At 39.0% G+C, this 20506-nt stretch overlaps 1 protein-coding gene across 2 annotated transcripts; it reads right to left on the bottom strand.

Moving 5' to 3' along the window:
* Positions 1 to 527: 527 nt before the first annotated feature.
* Positions 528 to 18780, bottom strand: LOC146452202 (uncharacterized). 2 transcript variants are annotated; one of them, XM_085098096.1, is made up of 16 exons: positions 18733 to 18780; positions 18596 to 18634; positions 18340 to 18416; positions 16824 to 16901; positions 15118 to 15190; positions 13952 to 14008; positions 11714 to 11803; positions 11401 to 11490; positions 11182 to 11216; positions 10296 to 10450; positions 9524 to 9587; positions 8418 to 8514; positions 7585 to 7784; positions 6423 to 6546; positions 4503 to 4642; positions 528 to 2412 (listed from the first exon to the last, which is right to left on the bottom strand). In XM_085098096.1, exons 1-16 carry the CDS (start codon positions 18743 to 18745, stop codon positions 2116 to 2118), a joined length of 1629 nt encoding a protein of 542 aa, XP_084954222.1. In that variant the 5' UTR covers positions 18746 to 18780; the 3' UTR covers positions 528 to 2115. The 2 variants fall into 2 exon arrangements, with proteins under 2 accessions (XP_084954222.1, XP_084954223.1); XM_085098097.1 differs by having other exon boundaries at positions 18340 to 18389; positions 18733 to 18748.
* Positions 18781 to 20506: the final 1726 nt, after the last annotated feature.

Below are 20506 nucleotides of genomic sequence, written 5' to 3'. Positions count from 1 at the left end.
ATGGATGTTAGCTTCAATAAACATTCAAACGTTTCTTTTTTAACATTCGTATGCACAGTATTTATATCCAGTAAAAACCATATACAGGTGTTAAACAGATCTTCAAAAGCGGGGGCAGCTCTAGTGAAAGCTATTACTAGTGTTTACTAGAGGACGCATTATCCGTCTGGACGAACTTGGGCAAACATGTTGTTCGTCTGGTTATTCGGCTCTAGTATAAAGACGGGCACAAGACGGATTATCCGTCTAGGCGGAATCCGGATTATCTTCTATTGTTCGTCTTGAACGACGCAGAACGGAAAATAGTTCGTCCAGACGGATAATCCGTCTTGTGCCCGTCTTTACACTAGAGGCGAATAACCAGACAAACAACAAAGCTCGTCCAGACGGATAATGCGTCCTCTAGTATAAAAACGGCCATTGTGTAAACCTCACCGTTGAAGATAAACAAAGCCAGTTTGAGATATGGAAAAGAGTGTTCCTTATTTTATCTGAAGAGACAAACGAAGACGCGAAAACAGCAGAAGCCACGTGAAATTACTTGCTTTATTTTTGGATAGAGTGCAGAGTGGCATCCTACATTTCACTTTTTCATCAGCCTCAAAACCTATCTTTGACTCGGATGCATCTTTTACAACGCAGCAAGCAAAAACGTAAGTTCTTCATCGGTGATATTTTAAATTCGTGCCGCTTCATGTATCAACTCGATATAAGAGAGATTTAGCATCGCGTTTGTGTGCCACACAACGGGAAACGCCACCTTGCCGTTTCACGTTTCATATAAAATAGCGTGAACCTTTTGACTTTAGCTTCGCTTACTTGTCTGATTTTGTGAGTTTCGATGAAGCTGTTTTGCGACTCACTGTGGTGAGTTCATGAAGAAAAGTGCAGTAAGGAATGAGTTGTGACGGATTTTAAAGGACAGTGCCTACTTTTGTTACTGCACATACGCTCTGCGCATCTCGAGAGACTCGGGTTTCCTATGGGTGGTGCCTACTAATACAAGGATATTTTTGCGCGGTTTTAAACAAATCAGAGAAAGCAGAACTTATCAAGTGCTCTTGGTATTCAGTTAAAAATTAGATTGGGGGTAACCATGCATTTTTCAGAGATATTAAATTTGATAAAAATGCCACACATTGCTTTGTGTTTTCGCACTTTTTAGAATTATTGTTTCTTAACTATCTCTAAGAAATACGTGGTTAACCCCAATTTTCTTTTGGATTCCAATAGCCCTTGCTAAGATCTGCTTTTCCCGCACAGTCATAAACCGCGCAAAAATACCCCTGCATTAGTAGTCACCGTCCTTAAAAATGAAACTAAATTAATTTTGCCCTAGTATGACTTGCCGGAAAAAAAATTATTGGGGTATTTGTTTTCAACAATTAACTACTTATATTATAAGAAAAAAACAAAAGAAATACTTACGTAGTTCTCACGTAGACATTAAACGCGAAATAGCCTGTTTTCACGAAGAAACGGCAACCGGCAACCGGCAAACGCGAAAAATGGCGGGAAAATCGTGGTCACGTGGTCGTTTTTGCCGTTCGCGTTTCACAAATACGCGATGCTAAATCTCTCTATTGCAGAAGTGTCCAACTAAAAACTATCTACTATCAACTTCTCAAACACCACTTGCTTCTTGGAGGGGGTACCTAAAAAACTAGGGACTTGAATACTGGGGAAAAAGGTACCCCATTTCGCCGAATGCAATGCGAAATACGCGTCTGGCACGTGCATTTCTACTACAAGAGATCCGGCAACGAAACGTATTCAGAACAGTTTATTAATGCATCGTGTTGTCCCCTGCATTCAAATGTTTCATAATGCGAGTAAAGTACATGGGGGTACTCAACACACGGGAGTACCCAAACACCATCTTAAACACATGAAGGAAAAAGGGACGAGGCATAAAATAAGAATTACGGGACCACAGAAATCCAAGTTCGAATAAAACTTGTTTTGATTGATATACACTGATTTGAAAACTTGACCAATGTACAGTGTTAGTACTGTGATAATTTGCGCCGCTGGCTACAGCATGTCTTCCAAGATGAAAACAACCTCGCAGAAAACAAAGCGACTGAAGTGTGTCAATTGTGCGCCTGCAGTTAATTAATCATCATCTGCATCAGCAGCTGTTTCCTTCCCCCTCCCCTCCCCTGTCGGGCAAGAATCGTTACTGCTGCTCTCATCCGGGACCTCGCATCGATCTTTAACCGAATCGTCATCATCCTCGGCCTCAGTCCCCTTGAGCTCATCATCCTGCTCGGTCTTGTTCTCGTCCTCGTCATCTGCAGTGTGGTCTTGGTCAGCGGTTTTCTCTTGAGGGCTGCCATCTTGACCGCGCTTAAGGGCCTGAATACGACGATCAATGGCGGTCCAGAGTCGCTGAATATCGTTGGGTGCGGCCTGGAAAAGAAACACGAGCTCGATCACTAACGTACTGGGCTGAGTTGCTCGAAGCATGGTTAGTGCTAACCATTGGTTAAGTAGTAGTAAAACCTATAGGTTGTCATGGTATTTAACCCGGGTTAGCGCTTACCATGCTTCGAGCAACTGGGCCCTGGTGGACTGAGTAACAAGACAAGTTAACTCCCAATTCACCGCTAGGAATCTTTTAACTTGAGTTGCACGGCCGGTTCTTATTTTAATTAAGGACGGTGCCTACTAATAAGGAAGCATCTTTGGTGTGGTTTATGACTTTGCGGGGAGAGCAGATCTTAGCAAGAGCTATCGGCTTCCAAAAAGAAAATTGGGGGTAACCACGCATTGTTTAGAGATAATAAAGCAACAATTATTCTCAAAAAACAGTAAAATAGAAAGCAATGTATGGCTTTTTCTTTCCCAAAATTGAAGCTTTATTATCTCTGAAAAATGCATGGTTACCCCAAATTTTCTTTTTGGATACCATGAGCATTTGGTAAGTTCTGCTTTCTCCGTATAGTTTTAAACCGCGCAAAAATATCCCTGTATTAGTAGGCACCACACATAGGAAACCCGAGTATCTCGAGATGCGCAGAACGTATGCGCAGTAACAAAAGTAGGCACCGTACTTAACTTAGGAAACTTGCCGTTTATCAGAACTGGCCGGCCAGTCTGTAAGTCGAATGCTTTAACTTTGAATAAATATTTTTACAAAATCTTAAAAAATAATCACTGCGAAGATGGTACACGCTGTTTTGAAGAAATTCGAAGGACTGCGACAAAACGTATCCTTCAAATGTGAACATTCCGTTTACGAATTGAACGGTCTGGCCGATAAGTTCGGACAAATGGAAAGCGCATTTGGTGAATGAGAACCATAAGAATGGCCATTTACAATTCCCTTTTTCAAACCTGGGGCCCGTTTCTCGAAAGTCCCGGTAACTTATCGGGCCCGATATAAAAGTATACTCTTAAATGTTTTTTCGCCGATTACAGAATGATTACAAACATGGTACTTGGCCAATGTTTTTGTAGAATTATAAGATTCTAAAAGTTCAGTATTCAAAGCTAACACAAATTGAATTCTGTTAAGGAATACATCACCAAAATCACTTATCGGGCCCAGTAAGTTACCGGGACTTTCGAGAAACGGGCCCTTGGCCTCTAAAAATCCAAGTCACTTTCAGACTTGGTTTCTAGAATCCAGACTAGTTTCTGTAAACCCATACCCGTTTTCTGACCAAAATGATTAAAATATATACCCTATTTCAGTCCAAAACGGCTCAAAAGATAGCTTATATAAGTTATCAAGTAACTAAACTGTTTATATTTTTTAAATTCAGAAATTCAAAATGCTGAGAGTATTTCTCTTAAGATCACTTCTCCTAAATGGACTAATCCTGTTTTGAACGTGCTGTTTTATGTTTTGCTGTGTGTGTGTTTGATTGTGTACTTGCTTTTTAACCTGAATGTATTGATAAATTAAATAAGCTACGTCTAAAATCCTGATTTCAAAGTTGTAATTTTTTTGAGGAGCCAGTCGCTCGTATAAGCCCCAATGGTTTCTCTGTGGGCATCTTCGCCATATGTTTCTCTCTCTTTTGTTATTTATTTATCTTTTATATTTTAATATATATTTATCTTGTAACGATGTGCAAGAATAATGGCAAAAAATAAACTGAAACTGAAATTATATTGGGAAGTACCACCCCTCCCCCTCCCGAGAATACTTTACTTTAATTACTACATATAGCGGTTTCCAATTGAGTGTCGTAAAACCAAAACCAAAGTAATTACTCTGGCTAATCGCAACAGATGTAAACAACACAACAAGCCAATCAGAATTCGAAGCAAATGCATGTAACTGGCGCCAAGCGCGGGAAAACGCGTGCGGCCAAAACACGATTGGTTTTGGTTTGAATTCCCATTGGTTGAAAAAGTGACGCGAAATTTGTTAGCCAATCACAGAGCGTAGTAATGCAAAATCAAAGCAAGCGCGAAATCACTTTCGACACTCAATTGAAAGCCGCTCTAAAAGATCTCAAAGGAACCTGCCAACGCCAAATCCTACTCACCATTATAAGGTAAATTTTGATATCTTTATCACTGTCCATGGCAGTGATCCGTAAACTCTTCTCGTTTCCTTTTTCCAGTGTCATACTTGGCCACAGTTTGGTGTTGAGGACGACACGAAGACTTCCCTGTGTACGCATCACTGTCAAAAGATGGAAAGGATTTACAAGACGAATCCAGGGATCCTACCTTCTTTGCATCAAAGATTCAAGACAATTTTCACAGTAGACTTGCACCCTTCAAAAGCTCTATTTTCACTGCACCCTGATAACCTGTTGCTGCATTGTTTTTTAGGGTTGGGAACACAGAGTTCTAAAGTGTGACGTCACAAATATTTGAATTTGTTGAAATTGTGGGATTTGTTAGTATATTCGAAAAGAGCATGATGAAAAATGCCTACTTGTCAAAAATCAGCATCTTATTGCAGTTCGAACTGAGACAAAATTAGAAGGATTTGTATGGAGTCACCAGGGCATAACAGAGCTAATATCTCGCCCCCAAATTGCCATAAGATGCTGATTTTTGTCAAGTAGGCATTTTTCATCATGCTCTTTCCGAATATACTAACAAATCCCATAATTTCATAAATTTAGTTTTTGTGACGTCATCACTTTAGAACTCTATTGTTCTGTTGTTCGTTCTTTTCTCCTCTCGGTCATTCATGTAAGACGTTGCAGATGGTGTAGCCTCCCACGCAGTCGTTTTTAGGGGACTCGTATTACCGCCTGGAGGTAAAAAAAAAAAAAACAAAAACAAAAAACAAAAAAACGACTGCGTGGGAGGCTACAAATGGTGCAGGTCGCCTCAATTTTCAAGGAATTCAAAGGGATCAGTCCGTAATCCCTCAACTAACCCTTTAAACTTAAAGTGCTACTGCGGCAAAAAAAACACAAGTTTGAGACTTTTGGGTCTCAAGTTTGGGTCTCAAGTTACTATTTAGACCTTAAAGGTGCACTCTCATGTCGACTTTCCTGTATTTTGGTCAAAACTGCTCAAATATTTGACGAAAAACCGCTGTGTTAACATGAAACTGCGCTTACAACACCGAGAAGAAAATATTAAGGGATTTCTCCAAGGAAGAACTAACTATAATCAGGTTGAGAATGGTGTATTATTCAGTAAGTGACACAGGCATACTCGGAAAAAGGAAATCCGAGTGCTCCTATCAGGAGTCGAACCTAAGACCTTCCAATTACTAGTTTGGATGCTCTACCACTGAGCTACCATCAGGTTTTAGCGACTTCTCTAAAATACACTATCAGAAGTTGAAATTTTTTCAAGTTGCAATTTATTTCCATCCTAACAATCCCCAGCCAAAAATAGTTAATACTAGTTTCTGTGCACTAGTAGGGCTATTTTTAACAAAACTGAACCATTATTTTAACGATTCCATTGATTCAAATATGTTTTTTGGCCATTCAAAGCGGCACTTAAATAGGTGACGCCGCCCCTTTTAACCTCCAAGAAGAAATTATAAAATTCCAAACAACACATGACTCCTAAAGTGATCTTAAGTGTCACCATTCAATCGAAAGCTACTGAGCAGTACTTTCCTGTGGTGCTGTTTATTATGTTGTAAAAGGTGGTTCTAACTTTTGAGTCCTGTGGATGAAATCCTAAATTGTGACCATTCAAATGAAAGCTACTGAGCAGTACTTTCCTGTGGTGCTGTTTATTATGCTCTACAAGGTGGTTCTACTTTTGAGTCTGTGGATGAAATCCTAAAGTATGACCATTCGAAGACAGTTTTTCGTCCGTTTTCGTCCAAAATCTTCCAGATAAAAAACTAAAATGTGTGCAGGACTCTTCGAGAATTTTGGTTCATTGAAGGAACATTGAACTTGTAAACATTAGCCTAAATTTTCAAAACGAGCAAACTATAACATGGCTCTTTCAACAGAAATGCAACTGTAAAACCTCACCAAGTCTCGACTGGAAGATGCCCTCGGTCATTGATTGACACATGTCATTCAATCTGAGAACTCCCCTGCCTTTTTCTCTCCATGAATGTGTTACCGTATCAAACACAAATAAGCGACAGTTGCTCTGCAATGGAAATCATATAATTTATGTGTGTTGGATGTATACATGTAAGTGTACCAGGAAAACTATTTAACAATTATCCCGCTAAATTGCGCGGAATATCGCCTGATACTTAGCTGACGAGGCCGTAGGCCGAGGTGGCTAAAGTTGGGAGATATTCCGCAATATTGAACAGGATGACAATTTACTGTTTTATTGTTCAACGCATTGATAACAAACCACAGTTTTATTGCGGAAGAGCTGGAGACTATCTCTATTTCTCTATTTTTCTATTCGACAAACGAAATAACGTATATCGCCGGACACCTGTTGTGTACGAACGGCGAATATTGAGTGCACCGTGACCGTATTTGGGCAGTGTTACAATGTGTTGAATAATAAGTATTGATAGCCTGCGACCACTCAAATGAAGATTGCTATGGTATGTTCAATACACACCGTATCAAACAGTACCTTACTGTGGGTAATGTTTATGTTGCCGTAAATTGTTGAAACGGAGAGAGGGGGGAGTATCAATATTCCTTGTTGCTTCATACTGCCGAAGCCGGGTCAAGCGGCGAGATCGCGGTGAATTTCATCGCAAGCGATTTTCGCGACCGATTGATGCGGACACACTTGGCGTTTTTTCCCCGATCAAATGATGCGGCACTTCAACCTCGTTCCCGGGCTCCATCGAGGGGCGTTTTGAAAAAGCCATGTGATAAATCGCCCAACCTGATTGGTTGACTTTACTGGCGATTCGCAGCGAGGAGCGCAGAAAATCGCCGGAACGGGCAAACTAGACGAATGCCGGCGAATTTAATCGCCAATTCCTGACATACCAGATATCGGCAATTTTATACGCCAATCGCGGCGATCGACGAAAATCGCAATCGCTGCACCGGGCACAACTGGCGATTTTCGCCGATCGCGGTGACCGCCGTATAAATTCACGTAGTGTGTCAACGGCTTTAGGCTCGCCTAGCTTTTTTGTACAAAGGCCCTGTTCTTGCACTTTGGCGAGTTGAAGTGGAAACTATCAATAATCGCCTGACTAACTACCTGAAGCACATTTCGTTCCTCCTCTTCACCAGTGACCACAGTAACCCGTGCAGGCTGTACTTTCGGAGGACTCATGTGTTCTTGATACTCCATGGCGGCCTCAGCAAGTGACTTGTGGGGTTTCTCGCTGGTGGGTGAGCTCGGGCCTGGAGCATCTGCACATAAGTGCGCCACATCAGCAAGAGTTTTAGGCTCCTCACCTGCAAACAAACAATTACACCATTGAAGAAGTTTTTTTAAAAATCGTTTGTACACGTTTTTAACTTTTATAATATGCGCAATGAAAATAATGTGATGGAGAAAATTATGTTAAGCTTGGTGAATAAATGAGAATGATGTATTAATCAGTAAATGACACAGTCATACTAAAAAAAAATCCAAGTGCTCCTATCAGGAGTCGAACCTAAGACCTTCCGATTACTAGTTCGGATGCTCTACCACTGAGCTACAGGAGACTCGTGAAAGCTAAGGCCATTAAACAAGGTTCATGGGACAAACATCCTACATACTGCTAGGATTGGAATGTCAATGTGTGGCATATGCGCAATGAGAAGTATAATCTCACCACTGCGCCATCCCAGCTATCCTAATATTAGCGACCCTCAGATTTGACAAGGAGTACAAGATTGAGTACGAGTACAACTTTTCAAATCTAGTTTGTGTGGTTTAGATAACCGCTTGTCACACCAATCTTGTTTCTAGAGTCTCCTTATCTGCTGGTAAACAATGGCAAAGAGCGAGAGTTCTGGGGATTTGACTGATTTGAAATTTGACAGTCATACTCGTACTCAATCTCGTACTCGTACTCTGATCTAAAGGCCCCTATTAACTACCTGAATGGTTGTTCCTGGTAGCATTGTTAGTCACTGCTGGCTTCTCCTCTGCTTTTTCACTGCTGCCTTCATCCGGTGTACTGCTGTCCACAGAGAACTAACATGGAAAATTAATTATAAGTACAAAATAATTGACCAAGGCGATTGAAAGAACCCTGGGGTGCCACATTCAGCAGACCTGCACAATTCAAAAGCTCTATTTTCACTGGTCCCTAACTACCAGCAGCTGCATTGTTCTATAGGGTTGGGAGCATTGTAATCTCCCTCGCAGATGCTCTTTTGGCTTGTCAAGCAATCTTGGAGGAGGAAAGATTGCGTGACGAGCCAAAAGAGCGCCTGCAAGGGAGGCTAGGAGCATTGTTCCTATCATATTTATCCTACCACAAACATAGGATAGATATAGTCATGTGATCATTAATATTTTCTGCTGTTTTCCATTGTCGTCACGCAATCTTTGGGGAGGAAAGATTGCATGACGAGCCAAGAGCATCTGCGAGGGAAGCTAGGAGCATTGTTCCTATCATATTTATCCTAGGGCAAACGTAGGATAGATATGGTCATGTACTCATTAATATTTTCTGCTGTTTTCAATTAAGGTGTAAACATAATTCTAAATCAATGAAGAAAATGCCTACCCCGTTATTTGGAACCCCTGCCATCCCAAATAATTTTTTATTTCCCTAGGGACATCAAGATAACGGGGTCCTACTTTTGTTATGATGTACAGGTTTTGTTTTGTATTTACCCTTTTTAAAAGCCCTAACAGTGATCAGCATCAAATTCCTCCTTGTAATATCAATGCTTATTCAACGCCTGAGGTCATGAGAATTTTTAAGGATGTGATCACCCAAGGTGAATTTCCTTGATATTTTAATAACGTCTCCCCAGTACTTTCAAAAGAAAAGTATGGGGACAAGACAGGAGAATTTGTTCTTCGATATTAGGGGTTAAAGGGTTAATGAATACCAGATTATTTTAAGCTTTAACGGTATATGCTCCACAAAATTTAAGGTTATGGCTTACCAACAAAATAAAATGGTAAAAAATATGTCATTATTTTAGGCATAATAATAATTTACTACCCTATTAATAATTATTATTCTCACCATAACTCTATCACTCATGTTTTGTCCAAATACAAATGAACCACTTGATGGTTTGATAGAAGATCTGAAAAAAATGTGAAAACTTTAACCCATTATTGCTACAAAGTACTGACTGAACACTCCAATCAAAATGGGATGAAACTAAACTTGGATTTTACCAATAATTGTTGGAGTCAAACAAATATCCAGGGCTCAAGTAAATAGTAAAAATTCAGTTTTGGCTAGTAAGCTGTAATGTATACAAGTTTTACTCTTTCACTAGCCATTTTGGCTAGTAAAAGAAAATTTGTAAAGCACTGCCAGGTCAAACAAAAATGAAAATTATTTACGCAAATTCAGAGAAGAGAAACTACTGTAATTAAAACTGAATATCAACTTCTAGTCAATTCTGGATAACTTTGAGAATCGAGCATTGTGTTTTGAGTCAAGACTGTCAACTTACTTTTGCATCATAGTGTAATTAAAACTGAATATCAACTTACTCTTTTCAACGAGATACTCGATACTCGAAACTCGAGCCTTGATCTTCGATAGTCGATTCTGGATAACTTTGAGGATCGAGTTTCTAGTGGAGACTGTCAACTTACTTTGGCATCATAGTGTAATTAAAACTGAATATCAACTTACTCTTTTCAACGAGATACTCGATACTCGAAACTCGAGCCTTGATCTTCGATAGTCGATTCTGGATAACTTTGAGGATCGAGTTTCCAGTCAAGTCTGTCAACTTACTTTTGCACGGTACTGTAATTAGAACTGAATATTCACTTACTCCTTTCCACGAGAAAGAAATAAATCAAAGTAGTTCTTGGATGATGCACCAATTATCCCTTCTTCCTTCTCTCCAGGCGCAGACTCATGTGAGCGTTGTGAAGCATCTGTGCTGTGCTCTGCTGATGAGGAATCACTGCTTGAAATCCCTAATGTCTGGATAAAAATCACAAGTAACATTATCAGGGTTGCCACTTATCAAAAATATAATAAATAATAAAAATTCCTTGATTGTTCCCTGACCAAAAACCAGTTTTCATTGACTGCAGAAAACAATATTTTTCCCAAGAAAGCCAGCGATAAGCTACAGACATTAATTTTCTTCATAGCTGCCTTTTCATACAACATTACCTAATTGCCAGCGAGGAAACCCTGTCCCAAACTGAGTGGCTAGGCTAAAAAAGAAATTCCCTGAATTTTCACTGCCTTTGGGGTAGAATTTAGTATTTCTCTGACTTGATACAGAATTCCTTGATTTTTCCCTGACCTTGAAAAAAAATCTGTTTTTCCCTCACTTTCCCTTACCGTGTAACCCTGATTATTTCACTGAGAATAAGGTAGACTGAGAACTGCCTTCAGGAACTCAAAATAACAAACCAGGAAACTCCAAAAAATATATATCAGCCTTAGAAGGGCTTATATTATTTTTCTCAGAGGACTTTTTGGTGGACAATTTTGGGGAAGGTTTAATATAAACTGTGGGGACGGGGGGGGGGGGGGGGGTTATTACGTTTGGCAACAAAGACAGCTTGAAACAGCTAACCGAAACAGCCCATGGGCTTGTATCTGAGAGGACTTCTATTTGGTAGGATTTTAACACTGACTTCTCTATGACCACAGACACTCGCTGAAAAGAAAATAGGTCAAGAGCTGCCAATTTAACATACCTTTGGAACTGGAGAAGTTGTGGCATTTCTATCAACTGAAATTTAAAGGAAAGAAATTAACTGACACAGTCACAGATGCTACATGCACTCTAAGATGAATTATGCGTACCCTAACCAAAACCAGGTACAGTCAAAGTTGTGTAATAAAAGTCATGAGCACTAGAAGTAAAGTGCGGCAGGTTTAGAATCAATAAATGATTTTAGTATTAAAAACTTTACTTTTGGAAGATGAAGTAGCCAGGTTTTTTGCCACATCAGAGAGCATGGATGGCTTGAAAATGAGCTTCTGGGATTTGACTTCCTCGGATTCTAAAAAATCAATAGAACAGCAACTGTAAATTAACACATAGACTTGCCACAAGTCGTCTTCTTACGCACCACAAGAGTGGAATCCCACAAAACGGACTTTGAGAAAGTTTATTAAAACTCTGAAATAAGTAGAGTACTGGAAGATGTGTCATAAAAGTGATGAGTTCTACAAACAAAAGTGCAACATGTTTAGAATCAACATATGATATTTTAATAACTTTACTTTTGGAAGATGAAGTATCCAGGTTTTTCGCCACATCAAAGAGTACAGATCGCTTGAAAATTAGCTTCTGGGGATTAACTTCCTCTGATTCTAAAAATTAATACAACAGCAACAGTAAATTTAATTAAAACTAGTAAATAACAAACTGCGCCACTATTTAAGCCCAACTACTGTATTAATATAGTTACACAAATCTCTTAAGTACTGTTCTCCATATATGTACAGAGTAGTTGGGTGGATGTTTTTAACATTGAGACATTTCATCTCATAATTTCGCCTTCTTTTGGTCGACTATTCCAGAATAGGAATACACAACATAGAAGGTATTCATGCTTTTTTGGGATTGACATGTACATGTAATCTGTTTTCGAAATGACCAGTGAATAGTATTCCTGAAGTTTAATTTGCCCCTAACAGCAAATGAACTGAATACCGTTCACTCAGACTAAGTGAAATTCTGTTGTTTTTTTTTTTTTTTGGGGGGGGGGGGGGGGGGGAACTGAGGGGTTTTTTTTTCTGTTCTTCCTGAACCAGAATAATAGGGAGCTTTAACAACAACGACGATGACGGCAACAACAACGCCACAAAACTATAGGTTTAATGAGGAAAAACAATCGTTCTGTGCATGCCTTTTGAATTTTGGTACATTTCTCTGTCGTCCTCTGCAAAACAACAAAGTGAATAGATCAAATTCATGGTTTTGTGAAGAACGTGAGTACACGACAATGAATTTTTCATTCTCTTTCTTAACTCAAACGCCACATCTACCAATTTGGTTCCAGGGTAGTTCGCTGTTTCTGTGCAAGTTGGACAAGTTGAGATATTCGTGAAGTAGCACAAACAAAATGAAGTTATATTTTAAAATATGGTTTACGTTGCTGTCACCGTCATTGTTGCTAAAAGTCCCTACTAATAGTTGTAAGTCTGGCCTGCCTAGATTACAGTAGCTCTTGCTACCTGTGGACCAGTCTCTTTTGCTGTTTTTTTCTTGTTGGATTTTTGAATAAACTTGAATAAACTTGAAAATACCGGTAAGAAGAGTCAGAATTATCCCAAAAGAATGCTCCCTTCTTGATGTGATAATTAATTAATTACACTTGATGCATAATCAATTGCCATGGAAAAGTGAATATTTATTTCAAAAAAAAAAATGTACCAAGCTGCAATAATAATTAAACAAAAAAGACAACAATTATTGTTGTCTTTTTACCCCAAATTTTTATTTTTGGAAGTTCAGGAAGGCAAACTTTACCACATGTATCCTGAATGTACTAGAACTAGAACAAGACCAAAAGTTTGGAATAGTTCGGGCTATTTTGCAGTTTTAGCCCGAAATTGCCCCGCATACACGTTGGACAACATTGTAATGCAAATGAGAAAGATCAACCGTGAAAAGGGCTATTAAGCAACAATACTTTTCAAATGCACTAAAGTACAAAGCAATGTATGGTATTTTTTCCCAAATTGAAGTTTATTACAGTATTGCTGAAAATGCATAGTTACCCCAAATTTTCTTTTTGGATACCAAGAGCACTTGCTAAGTTCTGCTTTCTCCGTATAGTTTGAAACCGTTCATAAATATCCCTGTATTAGTAGGCACCACCCATTGGAAACCCGAGCATCTCGAGATGCGCGGAACGTATGCGCAGTAACAAAAGTAGGCACTGTCCTTAATTATCGTGAAGTATAAAATTCATTCTAACCATTTCCTACCAATAGATGCTAGTGATTAATGACAGGGACTAAGATGGTGTTGAACAATGTGCCTTGTGCCTTCGGAAAGAAACCTTTTAAATGCAGTTAAATGCAATTTAACGGAGTTAACAACAAGGAGCGCCTGTTCCATCCTGTTGGCCAGCGGCGTTTGCGAGATGCGCATGTACCAAGACCCGTCATGCTCTGGGACCAGCATGCATCTTAGCGTGGTCTAGTACATTTAGTACTTTTTAGCGTGCTTTTCAACGTGGGCGTTTCACAACATTGTGACTCAGTTTATAGCGGTTTCTTCCCTCCCCCTTCCCTCCCCCTTTTCCACTTATGTTCTCAGTGTGACGGGTGCCTGCTTTCTTCCCTGCCGCATGGGGGCTCATGGCTGGGTTGCCAGGATTTCCCAGCCATGGGAGCGGTCTCCATCTAGGAGCTGGCTGCCAATAGTGGAAGCTCCTAGGTATCACAGGCACCCAACCTCCACTTAGCAACGCAGTTGTTAACTATTAAATACACAGGTTTGTTTGTTACCTTCATTATTTTTTTCTTCCAGCTTGGGCGCCTTCTTTACTGGCGATAAACAACTGGCTGTTAATAAAACAAAATGATAAATTAACTCCAGATAATAAAAAATACTGAAATTGCAGTCAGGCATGGACATAATGTAATCTAAAATGTGTATGACTCTGAGTTGTAAAAAACGTTAAAAACAAAACGTTTATCAAAACATTTCGGCAATGAACATGCTGACGTTCCACAAATTTATGGCTCACTCACGTGATTTATTCCCTCGCATGGTGATCATTTGTTACGCGTCAAGATTGCAGCACATTCAAACTGTCAACTGTTAGCTAAGTGTTTGCTTATTTGTCATTTTTTGACCAACAAAGGCCGAAGATTTTCGGCCAAAACGTCTTGCTAAGTTTTTGATAAACATTTCCTTTTTAACATTTTTTACAAGTTAGAGTCATGCACATTTAAGATTACAATGCCTCAAGATAATGCCTGGCTCTTTAGCAAAAGGACAAAACTAATCTTCAGTATGTACAATATAATTTCTACAGTATAACATGGTTCTATAAACCTACATGTACCATACTCTAAGGGGGCATCTGAAAATTGGTCAAATGTACGACCAGTCAGACGTCAACTTTATTCGTACATGTACCTTCACTGAATGTACAGTGTTCCAATGTTAAGCTGGAAACAGAAGGTATTGTGGGGAGGGAGTCCACCAAGAGATTTGCACATTAACATGCACATTTAATTTGTTCAATTTTTTTTTTTCTGAACTTTATGCTGTGGATTTCCATTATGTTCTAAGATGCTAACGACTCAGATTGTTCGAGCAAATAGATATACATAGCAAACAATAAAAGCTCATTTGTGTTGCTTCCCTTTTATTAACCAAAGATACAGTAACTGTTACATAGATTGGCATTAAAACTGCAGCAATAGGCCACTTCGGAGTTGCTTCAAACCTCATTAAGAAAGCGAGGCTTCATGTAAAGCTTTTCATACATGTATGAAAATTAGTCCTGTTTGAATATGAATGGACACTAATTTTTGCAATAAAAACTATACACAATTAAGCCAACTCTGAAATGGCCTGTAGTAATATTTAAAAGCCTAACAATCCCATTTTACTCCAACTGTGCTTAACATAACTGCAATGTGGTAATACTCCCACAGTGTACCTTCCTCTGGTTCAGAGTCATCATCATCATCCTCATCATCATCCTCATCTTTCTCCTCCTGTTCCGCTGATCTCTGGGGTGTAAAGGACAACTTTAGCTTCTTGCATATTCATGGCTAGACTCTGTGATGTCAAAATCTCAAACGTACACATAGAGCTGAGCATGTACAGTAAATTATTATCTCACACACAATGTATCATATAATTAAGTTATGGTTCAAATTTTTGGGGGTTAAAAAAATTTTCAAACCAGTTTGATTTTTATTTTCCTTTGTCTCAGATTATGGTAATGAATACTGCACAAAGGAAAATAGAAATTAAACTGGTTTGAAACCTTTTACTAAAACCTCCCCCCCCCCACCCCCCCCCCCAAAAAAAAAAAATTCAACCATAACATATAAAGTCAACCCTCGCCAAATGGACACCTCGCTATAACAGACACCCCGATAATATGGAGAGCATCTCTATCCCCGGCAAAAATAAATTACAGACGTTTGACTGAAAAAATTCCCACTATTAAGGACTCTCGCTATTAACACTAGCTCGCGGTCCTGAGGGTGTCCGCAATAAAGTGAGTTGACTGTACATGTAGTGAGTGTGACATTGAGGGATTCCTGTAATGTTACACTGGTACACAAAATCTAAACATCAAAAATAAAAAAAAATCAAACATCAAAAATTAATGTAGTGGAAAGGCAAAGGCAGTGTCATGTTCTCAGTGCATAGAAGTACACGACTTGATATATGAACCAACAAAACATGAAAACTTAAAGTGCCCCTAACCCTTCAATTTGTTTTCTTTTCGTAGATTTCCATATCATTCAAGAACTCATTTTCGAAAAAAATTTTGGGAAATATTGAATCCTTTTTTTTTCACGGAGCTAGAAGTGAAGGCAGTCTTGTCGATATTTTCACCTTTCGTTCGCATTAGTCCCCCACTCGGCCAAATGTGGAGCGTGACGTAAGAAAAGGACATCGTGCAAAAATATCCAAAGATTCGCAGTAATGCTTCAATTGTAAACAGAGAAAATGGTTGAAAAATGTGTGGTTTTTGGATGCAGCAACTCTCGAAATGTAGAGAAAGGAATCAGCATGCATAAGATTCCTTCTGAATCCTTCTGGTGTCCTTTTCTTACGTCACAGCTAAGAAAGTGTCAAATATCGGACGCTTCTCATTGGCTCGTTCCTAATGAGCCCACGAGACAAAAATTTGTCCAGCGGGGCTTAAAGGGCGCAAAAATTTAAAAATTTCAGTAACTTTTAGCGCTCGTAAAATAAAAATGATTCAATATTTCAAAAAAAAATTTTCGAAAATGAGGTCTTCACAGATATAGAAATCTACTAAAAGAAAACAAATTGAAGGGTTAGGGGCACTTTAAATTGTTTTTCCAACTCAGCATTGTTTTGAAAGTAATTTCACGTGGCAATTTCAAGCTAATTAAAAGTATTTTTTGGCTCCTTCTTGGTTGCTCTTTACAAGTTTTCAGCAATTTTCATGGGCTTATGACAAATCTCTTTGAGAAGAATTTGCAGACTTTTGGTAATCTCCAGAAAAATCTGAAAATGAATCAGAAGCAGATGAATTTCCTTGTGTCAAAAAGAAATTGTTTGACAACACACATGCACTTGTCCACCCACCCCCATCCCATCCTCTCTAAAAAAAAAGGAGAAAGAAACAATGCTATCACTGTTCGATTATTGCTATACCTTAAATGAAGCTTCACGTGGATGTAAATCCTCGTTTACGACCACAGATTTCTCTGCATCATCTTCTGAGATAGCATTCTGGAGTAAAATTAAACCAAAACAATGAAATGCTAAATTCCCATGACCATTATAATTATATTGCTGAGAAAGAATGTTAACTTTGTAAGATTAAAATACTTTGATGGAAACTTGTCTTAAGCATCCAGACCCACATGAAATTGAACAAAATCTCATTAAACAAAGTCAAGTACATTTTACTAACACTTGACTAGCCATGAAAGTTCATCCTGTGAGCAGTACAGTAGATGGTGATGATCACACTAGCGTAATAGGTAATACATCTTCTCTGAAGCACACCTTTGAATCAAACCACTCTAGAATGAAACTCGCACTACTGGCATTGTCATTGTGATCTACATACAGTACATGTATAAAACTTGGAAGTAAACATTGAAAAGAGTCATTGAGGTTGAAAGTCAAAATGGCATGAAAGCACTCCGGAAAGCTTGATTTAGTTTTCAGTTTGATATAACTCGTTAATTCAGTAAGTTACTGGAAGAGAGTTTAATAAACTACAGTGTATTACTATAATTATACATGTAGGAATATTTTTAGTCAGTGGTGCAGGCATGCTCGGAAAAAAGAAATCCAAGCTCTACCAACAGGAGGAAGATCAGAGGTTCGATTACTCAGATGTTCTTTTACGAAAATGCCTGTGCCATTGACTGAAAAATACCTCGATCATTTTATTCACAAGGCTTAAAACATCATAGCACATTTCTTTCACATTCTCTAAGTTTGTCTCCATATGTAAATATGGATCTATTCAGGTGGTTTTTTCCCCAGGCTACATTTTATGTAGGTTATGCCAAATAACTTTGGGGTGGGTTTCCAAATCTCTTGGCATACTGGTGCAGGATCGTGGTCTTTGGTGAAAAGCAGCGTAACACAGAGGCAATGTCTGTGCTGTGCTTTAGATTACCTCATACTGTAGGCGTAATGGCGTAACAAAAAGTTACCTAGGCTTTTGAAAACGTCCTTCATTCAAACAAACTGTTTTTATCCAAAAATTTCCAGGATTTCTCTCCCGGTGTAGGAATTAGTCTACAGGCAGTTGGCATAACAGGTGCCTTGGCAACCACTTGGCGTAGAACTTGGAAACTCTTGGCCTATGTTCGGCATGGGATGTACATGAAATGCACTCTGGGTTGTGCCTGGATTTACATGTAGTCTATAGGGTGACTTTGCTCAACAAAGCTATATTCCCTGAGGAATTATGTATTTTTTACTGCAAAAGCAGACAAAAATTTCCAATACGTGTTTAAGTTAAATAAATAACTGCATTTCATAGCAGCAAAGTTCCGGTTTGTACAAAAAAGGACAAACTATTAACTGCAATGCAAACGGAACAGATAATATTGATTTCAAACACGACAATAAGCGATAACCTTTCTGTTTCAAATAATGACAATGTCATATCAAAGTGCAATATTTTCAAACAAACACAAGGGCTTACCGCCACTTTTCCAGACATGTCTTGCCGCTGCAGCGTAAACTTCGGTGGAGCTAGAATTCGCACAGAACCGCTGGTTACTTCAACACAAGAAATAGAAAAAAAGATAGATTGAATCAGCAAAGCCTTAAGAATTTCGTTATAAGCAATCCACAGGCAAGCAAAGTGGTATAAATTCAAGTCTGGCAAACTGACAAGACCAGTGTGTATCGTGATCGACAATCTGAGAACGTGCCAAGTTCGAGTTTTTTTCGTTTACCTAGAGAATCCTCATTTTCAGCGGCTATAGCAGGAGGCACTAGAAAGAAAACAACACAAATAAGCTTTCTCATAACGCTAGCAACCACAGTGCGAAAGATTCCTGCTGTTAAAAATATCAAACTTCAAAAAGCTTACCACTTTCCGCCATTTTCGTTGTGGCCAGCGATTGTGCGCCTGCGCTGGAAGTTTCGATCCAGTGCTCTCTCAACATTCAAAATGGGATGAAGGAAATAAAACGGAGGAATGAATGAAACAAATAGATTCTAAACGAAAAAAGAAAAAAAATTCTAAACTAAATTAATCACTTCATCTGTACTTGTGTAACCACTCCGTTCAAAAATAATTAAAAACTAAACTACACGAACTAATGAATTTTTGCTGTATGTGGTTTAATCGATTGAGTTGGAGCTGGAGAGGCTTTCACTGAAACAAGCCAAAACTCTGAGGGGCTTGTTGTCCGATCAACCGACCGACCATCTACGCCGTTAGTGGGTACTTTTCCCTGCAGGCTAACCATCTGCCGTTAATGTACGTTCATCAATCCGCCCACCTCAATGTCATAACATGAAGGACATGAAGGAATTCACAAGGCATTTTACGTGCACTGCTCAGCCCTAATCTAGCGTATCTTGTACCATAAATGCCCTGAAGTGCTATACGAGAGACAGGACGCAGATTGGCCGACCGCTTCATCTTTAATCTTTAATTAGCATAATTGCCATTAGCAAAGCTAATCCGGCAATGGAGCGGCCAGCGGACGCACAATAGGTTAAATTATACATGCAGAACATATAAAGAACTAATAAATTCCGAGTAGGAGCCAGACTTGACGATGTCAGGTGGTAATGCATTCCATTCCCCTCGATGCCATAATCTACGCCATAAAAAAAAAGAGATAGCTGCCTGTCGCACAACATTTCACAGTGCAAAAGTCACTTAATCAAAGCCATGCAAGTGACCGTTAAAGAGGGTGTAACAGTGAAAGAGTCCCGACAGGGCGAAGAGATGTGTTACACTTTCCATTTTCGCACCCCTCTCCCTCTTGGTATCAGCCGCGATTTTGGTTTGCTGTAGTTGGTCGATCTTCAAGCCCGTGCACTCCCCGTGGCGGAACCGTGCACACTTTCCTATCTAGGCAAGCGCAAATACCTTTTATTTGCCGGTGACTACAAATAACGAAGTCAACTGTGTAAGTTTTTTATACCGTGAAGAAGACAGCAATGTCCAAACGTCGGTGTTTTATTTATTTATTTATTTATTTTTCAATTTCTACTTATTAAATTGAAGGCGTGCTCTGTTCAAGTTATCCATTTCATCAACCCTCTAGTCATCAGAGGACGTCAGAAAGGCTCGTTAGCCCTTCGCTCTGACGAGGGGCTAACGCTTGAAACGTCAGCACTCGAATCTCTTAGATCACATTCAAATATTTTTTGTTTAAATATAAGATTTTCAGAAAAATGGTCTCCTGGGGGTCGAGTTATAACACTGAATGAAAACTATATATTAAAAAATACTTGTCAGTTTTGAATCCGAAACTAAAGTTGATTTATAAGGGGACTTTCAAGAGCCTCAAGAACGGCACAGCATCGCTATTTGATTGGGAGACTGTAGCCTGACAACATAAGCCACACAAGTCACAATCAGTAAGTATTCAAAAAGTAAGTAAAGGATTTAATTTCGTTACAGTTAAAATTCTATCCCTTGATTATGATTTCATTCCCCTACGAGCTCTTCAAGCACAGCAATGAAAGCATTTTCCATCGGCTTAAAATAATTGCCGATTTTGTAATTGATGTGTTAATCGCGACCGATTGGTATTCTTTTTACCTCAGATAGTTGGATGTTTGTTAGTTTGTTTTCCTTCTTTTCTTTTCTTTTGTTTTTTAAGTAAAGAAACTCAAGCAAATAC

This window comes from Pavona decussata, unplaced genomic scaffold (genome assembly GCF_977016875.1).
Source record: "Pavona decussata unplaced genomic scaffold, jaPavDecu1.1 SCAFFOLD_376, whole genome shotgun sequence".
Lineage (NCBI taxonomy): Eukaryota > Metazoa > Cnidaria > Anthozoa > Scleractinia > Agariciidae > Pavona > Pavona decussata.
The sequence above is the reverse complement of the archived record's forward strand: the minus strand, read 5'-3'. Positions and strand labels throughout refer to the sequence as shown.